The sequence below is a fragment of the Anneissia japonica genome, unplaced genomic scaffold (assembly GCF_011630105.1).
Source record: "Anneissia japonica isolate Jap-2015-1 unplaced genomic scaffold, ASM1163010v1 scaffold9291_len582782_cov165, whole genome shotgun sequence".
NCBI classification, from domain to species: domain Eukaryota; kingdom Metazoa; phylum Echinodermata; class Crinoidea; order Comatulida; family Comatulidae; genus Anneissia; species Anneissia japonica.
The window spans coordinates 145,931-163,427 of record NW_022710618.1 but is presented as its reverse complement, the minus strand read 5'-3'; the positions used below and the strand labels follow the sequence as shown (position 1 = coordinate 163,427).

General features: G+C 35.6%; 1 protein-coding gene across 1 annotated transcript in view; it reads right to left on the bottom strand.

Moving 5' to 3' along the window:
* LOC117107021 (scm-like with four MBT domains protein 2) overlaps positions 1–17,436 on the bottom strand; it is a gene marked incomplete in the record, with an annotated part of 21,345 nt that extends 3,909 nt beyond the window's left edge. Inside the window, 16 exon segments of the mRNA XM_033248538.1 lie at positions 1,305–1,480; positions 1,943–2,195; positions 2,841–2,935; positions 3,326–3,365; positions 3,458–3,701; positions 4,088–4,170; positions 4,879–5,128; positions 5,402–5,508; positions 5,636–5,879; positions 6,323–6,411; positions 6,720–6,972; positions 7,440–7,561; positions 7,694–7,821; positions 8,230–8,339; positions 9,011–11,254; positions 17,308–17,436. Of these exon segments, the coding sequence (XP_033104429.1) occupies positions 1,305–1,480; positions 1,943–2,195; positions 2,841–2,935; positions 3,326–3,365; positions 3,458–3,701; positions 4,088–4,170; positions 4,879–5,128; positions 5,402–5,508; positions 5,636–5,879; positions 6,323–6,411; positions 6,720–6,972; positions 7,440–7,561; positions 7,694–7,821; positions 8,230–8,339; positions 9,011–11,143 (4,327 nt within the window).
* Positions 17,437–17,497: the final 61 nt, after the last annotated feature.

Genomic DNA, 17,497 nt, shown 5'->3' with positions numbered 1-17,497 from the left:
GGATGGAGTATTACAGACATTTATGTTTACTAATTGGATCATCATTTACCTCAAATTGTATTTTAGTCCTTTAAATATGTATTGTCCCTTGAAAATGACAAAAAAATCATAAAAAGATACTTTGAATTTAACTTACTTCTTTTGCAGTAACATAGAAATTATAAACTTGAGCACAGAAAACATTGAATTAAAAAATGTGTACCCTAATTTTTAAACTGGATAATTTTAATAAAGATAATAAAACAGTTCCAGTGACTGGAAGTGTTTCTATCATTTTTCGCTGTAAAATGATGGGTAAACATTTTTTAAATGCACTAATTTTTATGTTCAATTCAATAATTTTTATGTTACTTCAAAATGGCAAGTTAATTTCAGAAATGATTTTTATGAGTTTTTTGTATTTTGCATGGGACAATACATCTTTAATTGTAACAGGGTCAATTTTTGGGTCAGTGTTGCTTTTAGGTTTATCGTCATTATTATATACAGTATAGATAACCATACCAGTACCATCTGTAGGCCACTGCTTGTAGTGATGAATTAAACTGAATAAATATCGCTACACCGTCCATGGCTACTAATTGAGTCTCAGTTGACATTGTTCATTGTGTGTTAAAATATTACATTATGTTAGCAACATACATACAAACATACATACATTCATACATTAGTTACTATGGCTAAAAGGCCATAGAACACAGTGCAACAATATGTATATGAATGACGGTATTGACAGTGTATAATTAATAGTTGCATTGCACTCACTAAGTTAGGCAGACAGACAGTGTGTTGTCTTGTAATTGGGTTTGGTACATTTATGATTAAAAAGAAGGTAAGCAGTTGGATGTAATTGACTACTAAACCACTAGTTTACAGTAATTGAGCTAAGGTGACCTATCCATAAATCTCTGGGCCAGTACACACACCGTTTAGTTGAGGAAGCTGGGCCAATCTCTCTCTATCCAAGAATCTATACTTGACACACTATAGCCTATCTACAAGCCTAGCATTTATGGTCTTCGCCCAGTAGTGCATATAAAGTCTCCCCTCTAAAAAAAGCTTGAGCAAACCCAGGCTCCCCAGCAATGTAAATTTTCTAATCAAAGAAATTAGGACCATGTAGTTGAAAATCACCCATATCACTTATTTATTTTTTTAATAAAGTATACCTGAATATATTTTGCCAGTACTTTGTCAATCAATTAGTCCCATAATCAGAAAAAAATGGAGGTATATCTGATCTAGCTTAGAAATCGACTTAGTCAACTAAGCTATGGCGCTGTGCATATTTCAAAGGCACTTACTGTATTTTGTCTTGGTAAGCTGCCAGCAGTCTTCTGGACACGTATCTTGTACACACTTGAAAGACACAAGGTTCGGGCAGCATTCTAACTTGATGCACATTTCACGCAGGTAGTTTTCAACGTCATCGGACACCTTGCAAATCTCTACTAAGGCACGGTAACTTTTGCCTTTATACCTAAACAGCAATTAATTTGTATTGTTAATACATGGACATTTCTAACATGAATAGGAGCAACTAATTTACACATTAATAATGAAAAATAAAAGTAAATCACTGTTTAAATTATAAAGAGAAATTGTTTAAATGAAAAAATTTAATATTGCAAATTGAATGAATGACTGATTGGTTGGGTAGTTGGTTGAGTGATTAATTAGTTAGAAAAAGTTGATTGATTGATTAATTAATTGTTTAGTTAAGTTAGATCCGGAACTACAAATACAGCCTCTGCATCCTCAGCACTTATATTATAAATTATGTTTATAACTATGTTTATAAGCGAAATAAATATTTGTTTTTACGACTAAACAAATTGAAAGGAATCTAAATAATATTAGGTAATAATAATAAATGATAATATTAATAATAATGTTACATTTACAGTACGGTATATTGCCAGAGCATGACTGAAAAACTTACTTTGCTTTCATGACTTGCAGGTGGCCATTCATTCCAGCTGTTTCGTCGTTCTCCACCTGAAGTTCACGTAGTACTCGTGGTGGCTTGTAGGCCGCATTAATCAGCAGGGACATGATCTCCTTAAGAACTAAGGTCACCATGCCTGGTCCAATGGCCTTTGGTAACTCAGCAATGTGGCCTTTGTTAAGATATGGCCCAGAAAAACATTTATGGTTAAAGAACACTTTTGGAATCCAGATTGATCCTTTCGCAGCTGTAAAATAATTTAGAAAAAATACATGAAAATCTTGCATGGGTAGGTGTAAAATATATTAAACTAAGATCATTAATGAACAACTTGTTGAAGCAAGAAGCTTTAACTATATTATCATCATCATCTTTTAACAGTTTTCTTAGCTGCGTAAATGCCTTTTTCTAACGCTATCTCACGGTAGTCTAAAGGATTATTTTAAGTGCTAGCATTAATGAAGTATTATTAGAATTATTATTATTAACAATAACAATAATATACTTTATTTAAAACACAGACACTTTAATCAACTATGGGTGTTTTCATCAAGGCTGTGCAAGGCTATACATAATAAGAAAGAAAAAGAATGAAAAAAACAACAAAAACACAGCATCTTAGCTACCAGTGAAACTATACCCCACCGGACAACAACCTGGTATTTTTTATGTTTTGGGGATGACAAATAATGAACAAGAAGTTTGCTTGAAAATATGTAAATTGGAAGAACATTTAAGTTCATCTGAAAAGTCATTCTATAGCTTAGTGCCATGATATGAGAGGCTATTTTTAGTATTTTTAACGAATGCTTAGCAAGTTTTTGTTTTTTAAAATATAGGTATCTTTATATTATGATTACTACTACAATTTTGCATTTTAAAAATGACTCACAATCATCGCCTTCATCACCGCGATGACTTTGCAAGCGCTGATAGAGGTCACGACCTGGACTCATGGGGGATCCCTGCAAAGGTGAAGGCTTTTTCCTAGAAAGAGTGAAAAAACAATTAAGAAACATACTGTAGTAACAGAACCTTGGGAAGAAATTACTACTAATAATAGATTACAGAAAATAATTAAAGTAATTGGTCAACCTAAAACAATTATGATTTAAAATTTATGACTTATTGGAACTGTTGTCAAGGTAAGCCTAACTTCATTTTATTAAGCCCTTGTACCTCCTTTAATATTACTTGCAGCGTAATGGGGCTGTACCGAACGCACAAAAGCAATGTATCAATCAAGGCGCTACTTACTATAAATGACATAACATTAAATATATAACATTTAGTCTTAGAAATGACTTATTGATTATAATGAATTTATTCAGTTTGTAAATCGCTAGTCTACTTGTTTTATTGTGTAAACAAACTTACGATTTATCAGTCCATACAACCGCAACACTTGGCTTTTTAACTGAAAAAAGAAAACAGAGACTATTGAGCCCAACTCTTTTATAAATAAAAGAATCTTTGTAAATGAAATTCACCTTAAATTTAATTACTTACTTGGTAAAAGTTTCGATGACACACGTAGAGGGTTGTTGTTAGCCTCGCACCAGCCAACCGGAAACAGTGTGTCCGACTCAATATCAACAATGACATTTGGATAGCGGAACCCATCGAAGTGTATCCATGCGTATCGGTCAACAACCTTGGTAACGGTTGCTACGTACATCTTACCATTCCTCATCAGTGGGTTGGCAGCCTCAAGCTTCATCCCACGCTGTATTGAATGATCTTGCTCCGTGACCTGGAAAAAAAACCAGAAGGTTTATTAAATAATCCAAGAAGAGACAGACAACACATACTGATTCAATCTCAATCTTTCAAGACTGGTTTCCTTGAAATCGCTACACCGTCGCTACAGTCTTTTCAGTGAAACCGTCGTACTGTGTAGCAGTTCCAACGCAATCAGTACGTTACCTGATTCAACTGACCAAACAGCATCACCGAAAGCTGCCGGCGATAGCATGTAGTGATTGTATGGAAACAAAGCTTTACTCCTACTAGTGTTTAGGAGCGGTTCGGCACAATGGTTCAGCTTCTCAGTCTCGCAAATTCAATCCCTCGCTGTACATTTCGCTTGTTGTATGGAACACAATAATAAAATCTTCAACTAGAAAATTATATACATACTGTTCTGAAGAATCGTTCTGGAGCACTCAATGACTTGCAGTACTTGAGGTAATCTTGCCAACGATACACTTGAACATCATAGCCTAAAAGAAAAAAGAATTCATCCATTACTATACAATCTATCCTTGCAAACAATAGGAACAATAGTGTCGGCAGTTGGAAGGAGGAAGTAGGCTTCAGGGAGAGCTAGTCAAAAATATTCTATGTAATTTTTACAGAATATAAAAAACTAAACTAAATAAAAAATTAGTTATGTTTTTATAATAATGATTCCTTGGGAATGTATACTGTTAATTTTATGTTATGCCATACAGTTAAACCTCTCTGTGCAACCACATTTCGTAAGTGAAATTTAGTGACCCCTGGCAAAAGGCTCTATTTGATACCTCTATAAGGTGCCCACATATCATAAGAGTGCTCCTCTCATCACTGACCACAACCACAATAGTAATCATTGCATCTAATGTTGTTGTATTTATTATTTTTATCTGAGACTCAAAATCACATTAAGTTTGGGAATCATGTAAAAGTGGCCGCCTCTCATAAGCAAGAGGTTCAACTGTGAGAATAAATATTACCAACGGATTCTACTTAGTGATCAGTCTTTCGGTGACAAATAAAATGCTGATACACTTCTATAATGGTGACAGCACCAGTCATCAATCATCTGATCAGAATCCCCTAATCAGGTTTGGTGACGGCACCATAAATGGTGATGTCACCAAAACCAATATGCATCAGATCTATTAGGTAGAATCAGGTGATATTACAAGCAAGCATACATTACATACCAGGAGGTTTGGTGATGCTGAGCCCGTTTCTCCGGCACCAGTTTACCGGAAAGATCCCTGGGCAATCTTGGTAGCAAACAAACTGTGAGGGCCCACTTCCACCCTTGTGATCATCCATGCGTACCATGAAAAAATATTTGTTGAAGACCTTTGAGACGGTTGCCGGGCCGATCTCCCACGGTCGTTTCGGATTGACTGCTTCTAGCTTCATCCCCACAAGGAAGAAGTGTGGCTTAATATCTTTTTGGTCCTAAAAAATGAATATTGAAATTAAATGTTAATGTTTAAAAATGTTTGTTAAAACTACCAAAGGCCAGTAATAGTAACAAACCTAGTTACTACGCCTGTAATAGTTACTAACATAAGAAATAAGCCAATAATAGTTAACAACCTAGTAACTACACCAGCACCTAGTAACTAAGCCAGTAATAGTAACTAACATAGTAATTAAGCCAGGAATAGTAACTAACATAGTAATTAAGCCAGGAATAGTAACTAACCTAGTAAGTAAGCCAGAACTAACCTTAAAGAAGTCAACTGGTAGAGGCTTCTCAGCTGACAGCTTAAAAGACTCCTGTTGATGACATTGCCATTGGGCGACGGTCTTCTGCGGATTACCCGTAATCAGAGCTAATAACAGACACAAATTAAATGATTGGTTATTTATACACATTTTACACAAATAAATTATTCAAAATAAATTTAAAAATCATAACATGAACTTTTTCATTTACAAGTTGGAAAAATGTATCTGTACCTTCAGGTGGCTTAAGTGACAACTTCTTTGACAATGCCCAACCCAAGGGATGCAGCCTCCAGCTGGTATACCAGAGGTAGAAGTAATCTTTCGACTCTTTGGCATTGCCGACATAGCTCAGCTTCAGGTATCCTCCACGATTCTCTCTGATCATGGCTGGCCAGCACTTTAATGGGTCCTGTTCATCCATCACCTCAAGGAACATACCAGGCTGGATCCTATCAATTAACAGGCAGCTAGTAATCTAGAAAAAATCACAAGGTAGATGATTGATCATATGTTAAGTAATAATCCAAACATAGGCTAATAACGTCTCTCATCTATCTCCTTCTTAACATCTTCTGGTGGTCTATAGTTAAAAAATATTACCATCTATTCAGTGTTTCCCCATGTGCATTACAAGGATGACATCAGTAGCTCATTAGCTTGTAAACCAACATATTCATAAGGAAGAATTGTAAATTACTAAGAAGGTCAGAACCAAGAAAGGATCCCATGTATTTTTCCAGCACAGAAACCTCATATTATTTTTTAATGTTGCAAGGCTTGAAGGCTGTATGCTGATATCATAGGTAACACATGAAGGGCAAAGCATGGAGGAAGAAAGGGAGAGAGATCAAAGGAAAGAGTGATTGTAGGAGTGAGTGACTGAAGGAATGACTGAAGGAGTGACTGAGGGTTACTCACCACATCTGGTAGGTAATTTGGAATGCTTTTTGATCCTGTCAGACTGTTAATGAGAAATTCACTCCAATTTGATCGTCTCTCAATTATGGCTGTAAACAAATCAATAAACCAACATTAAATTAAAATATAGGTTGTTATTTATGAATTGCATTTTTCAAAATACATAAGTACAAACATACTTGAAAATCCATGTAGGCTCCAGTTCAAAGAGTCAGATTGCTCCACTCCTCAAATACTCCTCACATGAGAGGTAGGCAGGATAAGAGACACTGTATCCATTAAATGTTGGTACTGGCTTTGCACTGTGGCTGCCAAGGGTCACCAGGGGTCCAGCCAACATTTTCAATTTCAAATATTTTGAATTGGGACAAATAAAAATTTAATTTAAAAAACTTACAAAATGGAGGCTGAAGCTTCTTCATCATGCGCGCACACCAGCCAATGGGATGCACTTCCCCGGAGGAGATGTTGCACCAGAAGTCACCAGATCGATCTTGAAGGTAGCCCTCGTATCGTAGTAGAAGTAGCTGGCCACAGGTGGCAATGATTCTGGCAACCCAGTAGGTCTTTTGTGAGACAAATGGGTGCACTTGATTGGGCACTTCCACCTTCATACCAGCTTTGAGGCCATTTTGTAGTGAGTCCTCAACCTTAAATAAACCGATTAATTAATAGATAGACACAAACCACAACAATCTTTGTTTACATCAACAATTTTAAATTGTAAGATTCCAAATCCTATTTGTAAATTACAGTACTGTACAATGTCAGTGTATAGTCCAATTTTGTGCATGTTGACACCAAATTTATTAAGGCAACAAAAATGTAAATTTTTACCCCCAGCCCCCCCCCTCTTGGCACCCACATTAAATTTTCTGAGCAAAAGAATGATGTTCAAGTTAATCACCTCATAATATGTTATTTTGCCAGTTAACGCCCCCTCACTTAACCATTAAGCCCTCACTTAATATATGTTTCCCCCAATCCTCACCCCATGTAAATATCCATAGATACCCCACTGATTCTGTAGGGCATGCATATGATCCAATACAAATTATATCACAAAATAACAACAAAGTGAAGAATTGAACTGAAAGATTTCGGATTGGCTACATACGTGTCTGAAATACTTGTGAGGCACGGGTTGCGATCCAGTGGCTTCCAAGTAATCGTCCCAGGAAAACTCTGATTGAGGAGGGGGTTGTGGTGTTTGGTCTGTGCTTGCATTTGTATCAGGTTCTAAAAAAAAGAAAAAGAAAATTACTTTAAATCAGGATAATTCTGTATGTCTTACTGGGAATTGTAAAAAAAATTAAATGCTGTATTAAATTGGTTTAAAATTATATTAACAACACTTCACTAAAACACTACCTTTATCTTTCGTGTTAGCTGTTTCCTCTATTTTGTCCTTCTTGGCAACTGGCTCAGCAGCTTTGTCAGTTGGTTCAGAAAATTTGCGTTTCCTTTTTATGTTCACCTGCGCATACACCATATCATGTCTACAAGTGAACAAAATCAATAAATCAAGAGAATAATATTTCAATTAAAAATACCAACTTCTGTTCTCATAACATTATAATTAATTAATTCCAAGATTTAATATAGTTTTGAAGTAAACTATTTGCAATCCAACACTTGGTGCCTATTCATTGACTTATGGGGCTCAAATTGGGAGAATTGACTTCTGGGAGATCTGGTTTAATGAGGTTAAGCACATCTACTTGCATTTTGCAATGCGTAGCGACAATAATTGGCAGATGACTTAGGGATGTAAGATATTGCAGTAAAATAATTCATTTGCAAGAAAGGGGTCAGGTTTTGTGCGATCTCTGCCTGCTTACAGGGAACAGTGCCGATTTCCAGGAGCTCTTATGACTCACAAGAAACTTTGGACCACTGAGACTTACTTTATAGCATAGTCAATAGATGAGACTGGTTCCTGATTTTGATCCTCTTCAATCTGAAAGTCATCTGGCATTGGTGTATACAGACTTGAGATCTTGGTAGATGCCGGTAACTGAGTAGAACAAGAATAATAAAACAAAATAATTATTTATATGACGGAATAACAATCACGCTACATATATATTAGGGCCAGACTATTTAATACCTTCTTCTGCAAAACTTATATTTCTAAAGATCGTCAGAGGAGGGCAGGAAAAAAATTAAAAATAAAATTTTGTTTTCTTATTTAGCAAATGGTTTTGTATTACTTTTTATATCTACTTAATTTATATAATCAAGAAGAAATAAAAAGTAATAAAAAATTTTAAAAAATTCGTGGCAGTGGGTGTGCTAATTGGGCTAAAATAAAATTTTATTTTTTAATGAAATTATCAATATTAGCGGGCAGCTGGTTCGCTAAACAAGCTATGAAAAAAGTCTTGCCTAAACAGGAAAGCATAATTCAACATACAAATACACTATAGTGTCTTCGTTACAATTAGAACCCTGAGCCTAGGTATTGGAAGGCAAACATTTAAGTCACAACAGTACATAGGAAAATTATAAGGTAAACATCTACATCAATTTAATTAACTCTACATAAATAAATTGCCACGTTAGTGAATTTTAAAGTCTAGTGTTCGGAGTTGTTGGAAAGTAAGATGACCTATGATTAAAAAGAGACGATAAAGGCAAGTCAAAATAATATTGTGTCAAAATATTACAAAATTTGTTATAACTTACTTGATATGAGCTTCCAGGCCTGACAATTTTTGCAACCTGTTGGCTGATCTGCTGCGATTGAATAATTTGCGGCGACAGCATCGGTGATATGATGGGCGCCCGACTGATAGCCTGCACCGTTTCAGCAGAGTTGGCAGCTCTTGCTTGGACCACATTCTGCAGGGCTGCACGCACACCTAACACCGATGAATTTGTAGTCGTTATCGTCATATTCGGAAGGATTGGCTGGGCGATGCTCATGCGGATTAGACCAATGGTCGCTTGATTTCCGCTAGTCTGTATCAGCTGAGGCCTCACAACTGTAGTGGCCAACTGGCTATTTGGTGTCGGCTTCTGCTGGATGTTTGGTAGCGATGTTGTCACTGGTTTCGGACCACTTGTTGTGACCGGTTGAATCGATAAGCTTGCTGGCACCGTGGCTTGCTGTACATTCACAGGTTGTAGGGTGTTCACAGGCTGTGGTATCACTTGTGGCTGCACAGTAGCTGTTGTCGTCATTCCCGAAGTACTCTGAATAATATTTGCACCAGATATGGTTGTCGGTATCGCCTGCTGGATGAGAATCTTCTGGGTGATGTTTGCTGGAGGTTGTGTGGTTTGAAGTGGTGATGCTTTTGACATCAGAGCATTTTGCATCTGAGGAGTGAGGATGATTGGCGGATTCTTGTGGAGGGCAGCGGTCTGTATGTTAGGTACTGTTGCCAGCTGTGTTATTGGCTGGCCATTGCTGCTCCTCAACTGCTGCAGTGTTAATTGTTCAACTATCTTTGCTTGCAATGTCTGTGCAAGTTGGGGAGGGATGGTAATCTGTGCTGACACAGCCTGGTTTTTATTCCCTGCAGTTACACCTTGGATGGTAGTGAGCTGCTGGAGGGTGGATGGTTGTTGTAGGATCGCTGTCGTCTGTTGTTGTTGACGGACATCAGTGTTGGTCTGCGGGATGATATTTCCTGTGAGTCTTATGTTCTGTGTCAGAATTTGAGGGACTGTTGCTTGTTTTGCTACTAGGGGTCTACTGGTTGACATCTGCGCATTAACAAAACTGACTTGTTGAGGTGCTGAAGTCAGCTGGATATTAGGAGTAGAGATCACTTGCGAGGTTGTACCGCCTGTTTGCAGGATACTTACAGGTGTTCCACCAGGTGTCTGTGGGGATATTACTAGTCTTGATCCAGCCGGGATTGGTGTTGTTGTTATAAACGTCGGAGAGCCTACTGGTTGTAACATCTGTGTACACATTGCCAACTGTTGCTTACTAGTAGCCTGCGTAAAAATACCTTCTGGCACACTGACCTTTGAAACATGTGGTTGCAAGAGGCTTATACCAGTTGGCTGTTGAGCTACTGTAACCTGTTGTACTATTGTAGGTGTGTTGTTAATGCTCTTTATCTGAGGAACCATTGCTGGGTTTCCAACAACTGTTTTGTATGGTTGGTTTGATGGCAGCTGTGCAGGTTGAATGGCTAGATTTGGCTGGTTCATGGAAGTTTGGTGGGTTGGATGTAAAACAGCAAGTTGTTGTGCAGGTTGACCTGATTGCTGCACCACAGAAATAGATGGGTTCCCTGCAGTAACTTTTATACCAGATTGCATTGGTTTGACACTGCCTGTAATAGTCTGGATGCCTCCTGTTATATGCTGTATTAATGGCTTCTGAGGGCTGGATACCCTCGCTGCAGCTGGATTCTGTATTCGAGTCACACCCTGAGGGCCAATCTGCATCGACTGTGTCACCGGAATAGCTGCTATCGAAGAGGTTCGAATGGCCACAGGCTGAGGAACCTGAAACCTCTGATGCACAAACCGTGGTGAGCTTGGTATGAGATGAGCTCTGGTTGGCACATTTTGTGTGGGTGTTCTAGGCCGCAACGACTGTGGCCTCGGAGCTACGGACAAGTTAGGCTGGATGGGCCTAGGTTTCTGACTCACAACAATCATTTGTTGTTGTTTTGGTCGCAACATCTGCTGATTCTGGATCTGGATTTGTTGGGGCTGGTTACCCAAATTTCCAGTGACTCCTTGCGGGGCAGTTATCATGACCTGCTTTCCATCTATCGACTGGCTAGTTGTCTGGAAAGTTACAATGTTATTTGCCTCATTCTTCATGGCGGAAACCTTGCCTTGATTTTGCATCGTTGCTGAAGCGTGCTCTTCACGATAAGCTTGTCAGGATGTACGCTCAGCAGAGACCATCTTTGACCGTTACAACGCTGTTCTCTTCCAGCAATGCATTTCTTGTTTTATCTAAAAGGAGAAATGCTGTTAATATTTTTCAATAAATATGTACTGTAGCTATTAATATTAATAACACCTGATTAAACATTAAAATTACTGTATATACTGTAACGAAATGTCTCCCCAATTGTTGGAACAGCCCTAGGGGTGGTAGCCCAATTAATTAGACAGCTGTAAGCCACGCTCTGATTGGCCCTTGTGGGAATGGGAAAGTTATGCAAATAAGCCCACTACATGGGGGAGACTTCAGTTGGTTCCTAAATAGCCCTGAAACTAATACGGTTCTGAAGAGACTCCCGTTAATATTGATCTTCCATTGTTACATCAAGGTTGCACATTTACTTTACGAATACTACGACCCTATGAAGGGCGAGTACTAGAATAGTTGCTTTGGAAATAAAAACTGACTTGCCTCACATGGATCGTGAATTCAAATTGTGTCTGTATTATTTGATTAGTTTAGTAAAGTCGGTGGTGTACAATCGCCGCCGAACCCTGACGCTCATAAATAGGCCTAATTATCCTGACAGACGAAGGAGATTCGTTACAATACTTTAATGAATCAGATTCAGATTCAATATTATTTGTCCAATATGGAAATAGCAATAAGTACATTTTCAAGTCATTCAAGTGGAAATTATTAGACAAATGTTTCTACTATGATTCTTAAAAAGTTATAATAAAATAATTTGTGAATGCTATCATAAACATGAAAAAAATATAACAGATTCATACATAAATTACAAACTGATAACAGGTGCAAAAAGCATTTTGTGAAATGATGTTTATGTCTGAATGCCGTTTACACCCCATCTACTCTAGAAAAGAAATAAAGCACTTAAAAACACCTTGGTTACTGATGGGAGATTTATCCACAGTTCAATACACACATAGATCAGTTCGAACATTACAGCATTTTAAATTCCTCACAAGCTATGGCTCATGGGCTGTTACAGTTGCTGCTCCATTGCTTAGGAATGAACTGCAATCTTACAATACTTCTCTTGTTGCCTTTTAAAAAGCAAAACAAAAATCATGTATTCTCATGAGAAGTTACTAGCTGCTTGACAACACAATTTACTTTCGGTGTACACCCCGAGTGTCACCAAACTTGCAATCTGTGCCTGTACACTATGCTTTAGGTAACTTAGTGCAATATAGAGTTTCACACATAGGCCCTCTACAGTTTAATATCCCTCTGTATATTATTTATAAATAATACAGGAAGTAATATACTGTACTAAACTTAGCGTCCATGTCAACGTATTTGAAATGTCTGGCACAAATATAATGCAATGCATTACAGACAATAATAGCACAAAATATTAAGGATGTTTACACACAACATGACCATATATAGGCACATCATGACCATACATGGGAATATACAACAGTGTATTTCAGGCCTTTAGGAATTGAATGCATTTTATTTTTCATTAGTATTTTGAGACTCCCTTCTACAACCCTTAATTTACAGTACATTCCTGCTTAATCAAGTAGCACAATTGCCAAGAGGCCTATGATTAATAATGGTACATTAAGGTTAAATAACAACCTTTATTTACAGGGCCCCAAAAAACTGCTTTTTAAAATTACTACACACTTTGCATGCTTTGAACATCACAAAACCATTCTTTACGGTAGACTTACAGTACTCTTTTTAGCTGCAAATGCAACAAGTATTGTATACAGGTTTCCTCTTGAATAAAAGTTTGGGGTACAATCAATTGTAAACCTTGTTTGGTTAGTACACTTTGTTATTCAATTGTGTGAATAAAAAGCTACATCTTTGGCTATCTGGAACAAAAGGAATTACCTAATTTTAGAATTTCTAAAGACAGTGGGGTATGAGTGGGCTATGCAAAATGAAGTCCACATTTAATATAATACAGCAATCTTTATACTCCTCTTTTACATTAGTCGAGGAAACTCAAACATGTTCCTACAAACTTGTAGCTCTAATCAATGGCTGTATTCAGATGGTCATTCTTGGTTAAACCACGCCCACCTGCGCAGTGGTAAAATCCTACTTAACAAAGACGACCAGTTGAATAGAAAAATCGTAAATACCCGACAAAAAAATGGCTGCTGCATAGTTACCGCGATACACGCTGTGTAATCAAGGTTGCCTCGGCTTGTGGCAGTATGGGTTTTTTGTAAAAAAAAAGGTTTTCATCCAATTTTTTAATTCTGTTAGCCTACAATCATGTGTCAATCAATTCCATTTGGGTAAATAATAAAATTTTAATTTTCTGAAATTTAATCTAAATTATATTAATGCAAACATTACTGCTAAACTGACTAATCGGCCATGTCAGTTTTGGTCACGTAGATAACTTAACGCTGATTAACTTACTCTGGTTTACATTAATTTTCGTTGTCAACGAAGTCTATTTTATGAACCAGTCGAATGAGAATAATACTCAACGAAAAATCGTAGTCAATGAAATGAACCAGTCGAATAACCCCACTGATGTCTCCAGTTAAAGAAAAAAATCACTAAAATACTCTGGCCAGTGGAATCATTTTAAATTATGTGTAGGCCTGATGTTGTCCTGCACAAATTTTATTTGAACAAAATCCTATTGTGAAATGTCAAGGCAAGCATCTGCCCAACGGAGCTGCCTCCTGATGTTCTGTGGTGCAGAAAACTGTTGTTAAGCCCCAGCCACACTATCGGATATATTTTATACAGAAAACATGTGATATGCCTAAATATGGTCATGTCATCATCACATCTTGACTGACCATAATAGGCACATCATAACTATATGTAACTCTGTACCGTCCTTTTAAAGTACCTGAGAAAATCTGATGGTTTTAAGAGTAGAATTGACTAGACTGAAAATAGTAATTGTATCATGTATTCTACAGCATTCTCTCCTTAATTCTAAGTTAGATCATTCTTGGAATGGGCTTTTATCGGTGTTAGATGTTGCTGATTGATATTTTCTTATAAATATGTGTACTGTATATGTAGGTCTTAAACTAATTATATGTTTTTTTCTCTGTATGGATATGAAATTCCGAAATAAAGATGAATTAATATGAATGAAATATATGGGCAAAGAACATTTTTTTTTTCAAATGAAATTTTATAGTTAAACAGAGCTTAAAAAACACAGATAACATATAAGAGAAGTCAATAGCCCTGGTTAATTGTTTTGAAAGGGTGGGAGAGGGGGGATACAGAATACAGGTATTATTTTTATATTTTTCATTCTTAAGGAGGGAACTTATCACTCACTCAATCAATCAGTTTATGCTTAATAAAAATACATCAAAAATTAAATGTGGATACACTGTAATGATGTAATTTTTAACATACAGTAGTTATTATTTATACTAAACACTAAAAGATAAAAATATGTATCTTTTAGTGTTTAGTATAAATAAAAACTACTGTATGTTAAAAATTACATCATTATAGTGTATCCACATCACTATGAAATGTTATAATTGCACATGCTATTATTGAGACTGTACACCACTTTTAAGGCCTACGGTACAACTAAATAAAGGATGATTTCTGCATGTTAAAATATATGTGGAGGAGGTAGATTTTGCAAACTTACATGAACAAAAAACGTTTAACTCATTTATTGTACTGTACAATGAATAATGTATCTGTTAGATATCTGAAAGTAACTCTTTCCACAAAAAGTTTCTTAAGCCCTTAAAAATTACAAAAAAAATGTGAGTCAGACAGCTAAAAGTCTTCACATTTATTGTATAAGTTGGTATCAACTGCTAGTTCTGTGTAATTTCTAATCTAAGAGCATTTTCTTAATGGACAATCAACTATGACTTACCATTCAATTTCTGGTAATTACGGACTATGGATGAACCAGTGAAACGGTCGCATAATTAGGTTTTCAGTCTTTTATCTATTAAATACATTTACAGGTTAAGATTAATATAATTCCTTTGGAGGATTCAGTACAATAAAATAAAAATGTACTGTATCAAAGTATTAATCATATTCATTTTTTTAAATTTTGGTCACTGCCATTTTAAAACATACAGTCATTATTTTACTGTTACTACACATTCTATACTTTACATCCCTAAAAAAAAAACAAAAAAAAAAACAAACAAACAAACAAACAAAAACATCTCAGTTTATGTTCTAAAAATAAATGAATTCATTGTTGTCCACTACAGTAAATGTAATTTAGGAAGATCTATAAAGTAATTAATAAAATAAACAATTTGATAATATTGCACTTTGGTTGAGTTGCAGCTATTTTAGTCGATGCCGTTGACCTATTTGTCTCAAATGTATTTGAGGGGTTAGGATTTTTAGTGTACAGTATAACAACACAAAAATGCAGAATTCCTTTTAAAAGCCAAATTTGAACACCACAATTTCTTAAGTAATAATTCTTTATAAATAACATACTTTTTATACACAAAGCAGCACACTTCCTCAGTAATACATATTTTTTTATATTTGACAAATATTAATGATCATACCGAGGAATTGGTTTAAACTACTGACGTAAATCAGAGGAATCAGCAATTTCCTCTTTCTAAGTGCATAAGTAAGAAGACATAATTTTATATTTATCATAGTTAAAACAGATCTCAGAGATGTAGGGGTGTTGAATAGCTTAGTGGTTTAAGATGCTTGCATTCTAAGCCTAGGCAGGTTCAATACATTTGACAGCAGGACTTTTCATGACTAAAAACAACTCCACAGTTTAGAATAACATTCACAGATACACTATTAATAATTTTTAAAAAATCAATAAACAAAAATAAATATATAAAAAAGTAAAATAAAGAAAAATAAATAAATAAATAATTAAATTTAAAAAACATGAAATATACTTATAGTATAAACATAAATAAATATAACAATATGTGGCTAAAAAGAGCAGGAGAAGGCGTTTTGTGTTTCCACACAACAATGTAGCCTAATTATATAAATTCCTTCAATATCATATATAAATGGGACAATTGAAATTGTCCCAATTATATAAATTTTACTAATTGTTAAATAATGGAGCAAAAATAAAGCTAAACCATTCTTTAAAAAATAAATAGTTGTGGTACTGCTATTAGGCTCAATAGAAAATTATTAGTTTATCATCCCCATATGCATCTACATTTATGTTAATGGAAAAACATTTTTTTTCTTTTTTTAATTTTTCAGTAAATAGTTATTGTGTGTAATTTCCTTAAATAATAAAATTGTTTTACTGTCGCTATGTTTCCAGTGCAATCGTTGTAGGCCCTAAAGTAGCAGTCCCCTGCAATCGGGAAAGCTACCCGATTCGACCAAAAGCTGTCGGCGATTGTATGGAAACCAAGTTTTGTAGTAAAACATTAAAAATGTTTAAGATGTTTCATCTTCCAATGGCCTAGGCCTAACTAGTCCATCACTGCAAGAACTACTACAAATTACTGCTAATTAATTACTATAGAATTTATAGAATATTTGGCACTTAATAATAGGTCTATATTTATTTATTCAAAATCATCTGTAAATAAACAAATGTTGGTTAAAAGTGTTGAAATGTAAGTTGTATACAACCTTAGATAAAGCAACAACTGTATCCCCCTTCATCATTTCTATAAATAACAAAATTACTGTACATGGAATTTGATGCATCATCATGGGTATTTTTTCATGTATAGAAACCTCGTCTAATTGTACCAGTGAAGAGTTAATGTGCAACAATGCCTAGTGTAGAAGAGGACAGGGCCAAGTATATGGTTCTAAAATACTTAACCAGTGTAAAAAATTACACTCGTGACTATATTTAGTGTAAGGCACACTTGACTGATTATGAAAACCATTATCTTTACGTAGTGTAAAGCGAAACAAAATTTCCAGCACACTAGCCACTTCACGTACCATGCAACACTCTTCTTCCGCTGATGTGCATACATTAGCATCGTGCTCACACTAATCGTACATAACGAAACAGGAATATTGTTGAAAATACAATCTAAATATATGGTAAAATGTCCTCTTAACAGCAAATAATTCGTAAAAATATCTTAAATTACGATTAATACATTAAATTAATCAAGTTTACGAAGTTCAGGCTTACGCCAAACAACAGCCCTTCGGAGATAAAATATTCTTCCGCATGTCTCCAGACAGAAACTAACGTGAGGAAAAACTTTGAAAAACGACAAAAAGAACAAATAAACCCCTAGAAAAATATCACCAGTACACACTTGATACACTTATTTACATCTGCAAAAAAGGAAATTATGAGCATCTTACTGTTAAACGTT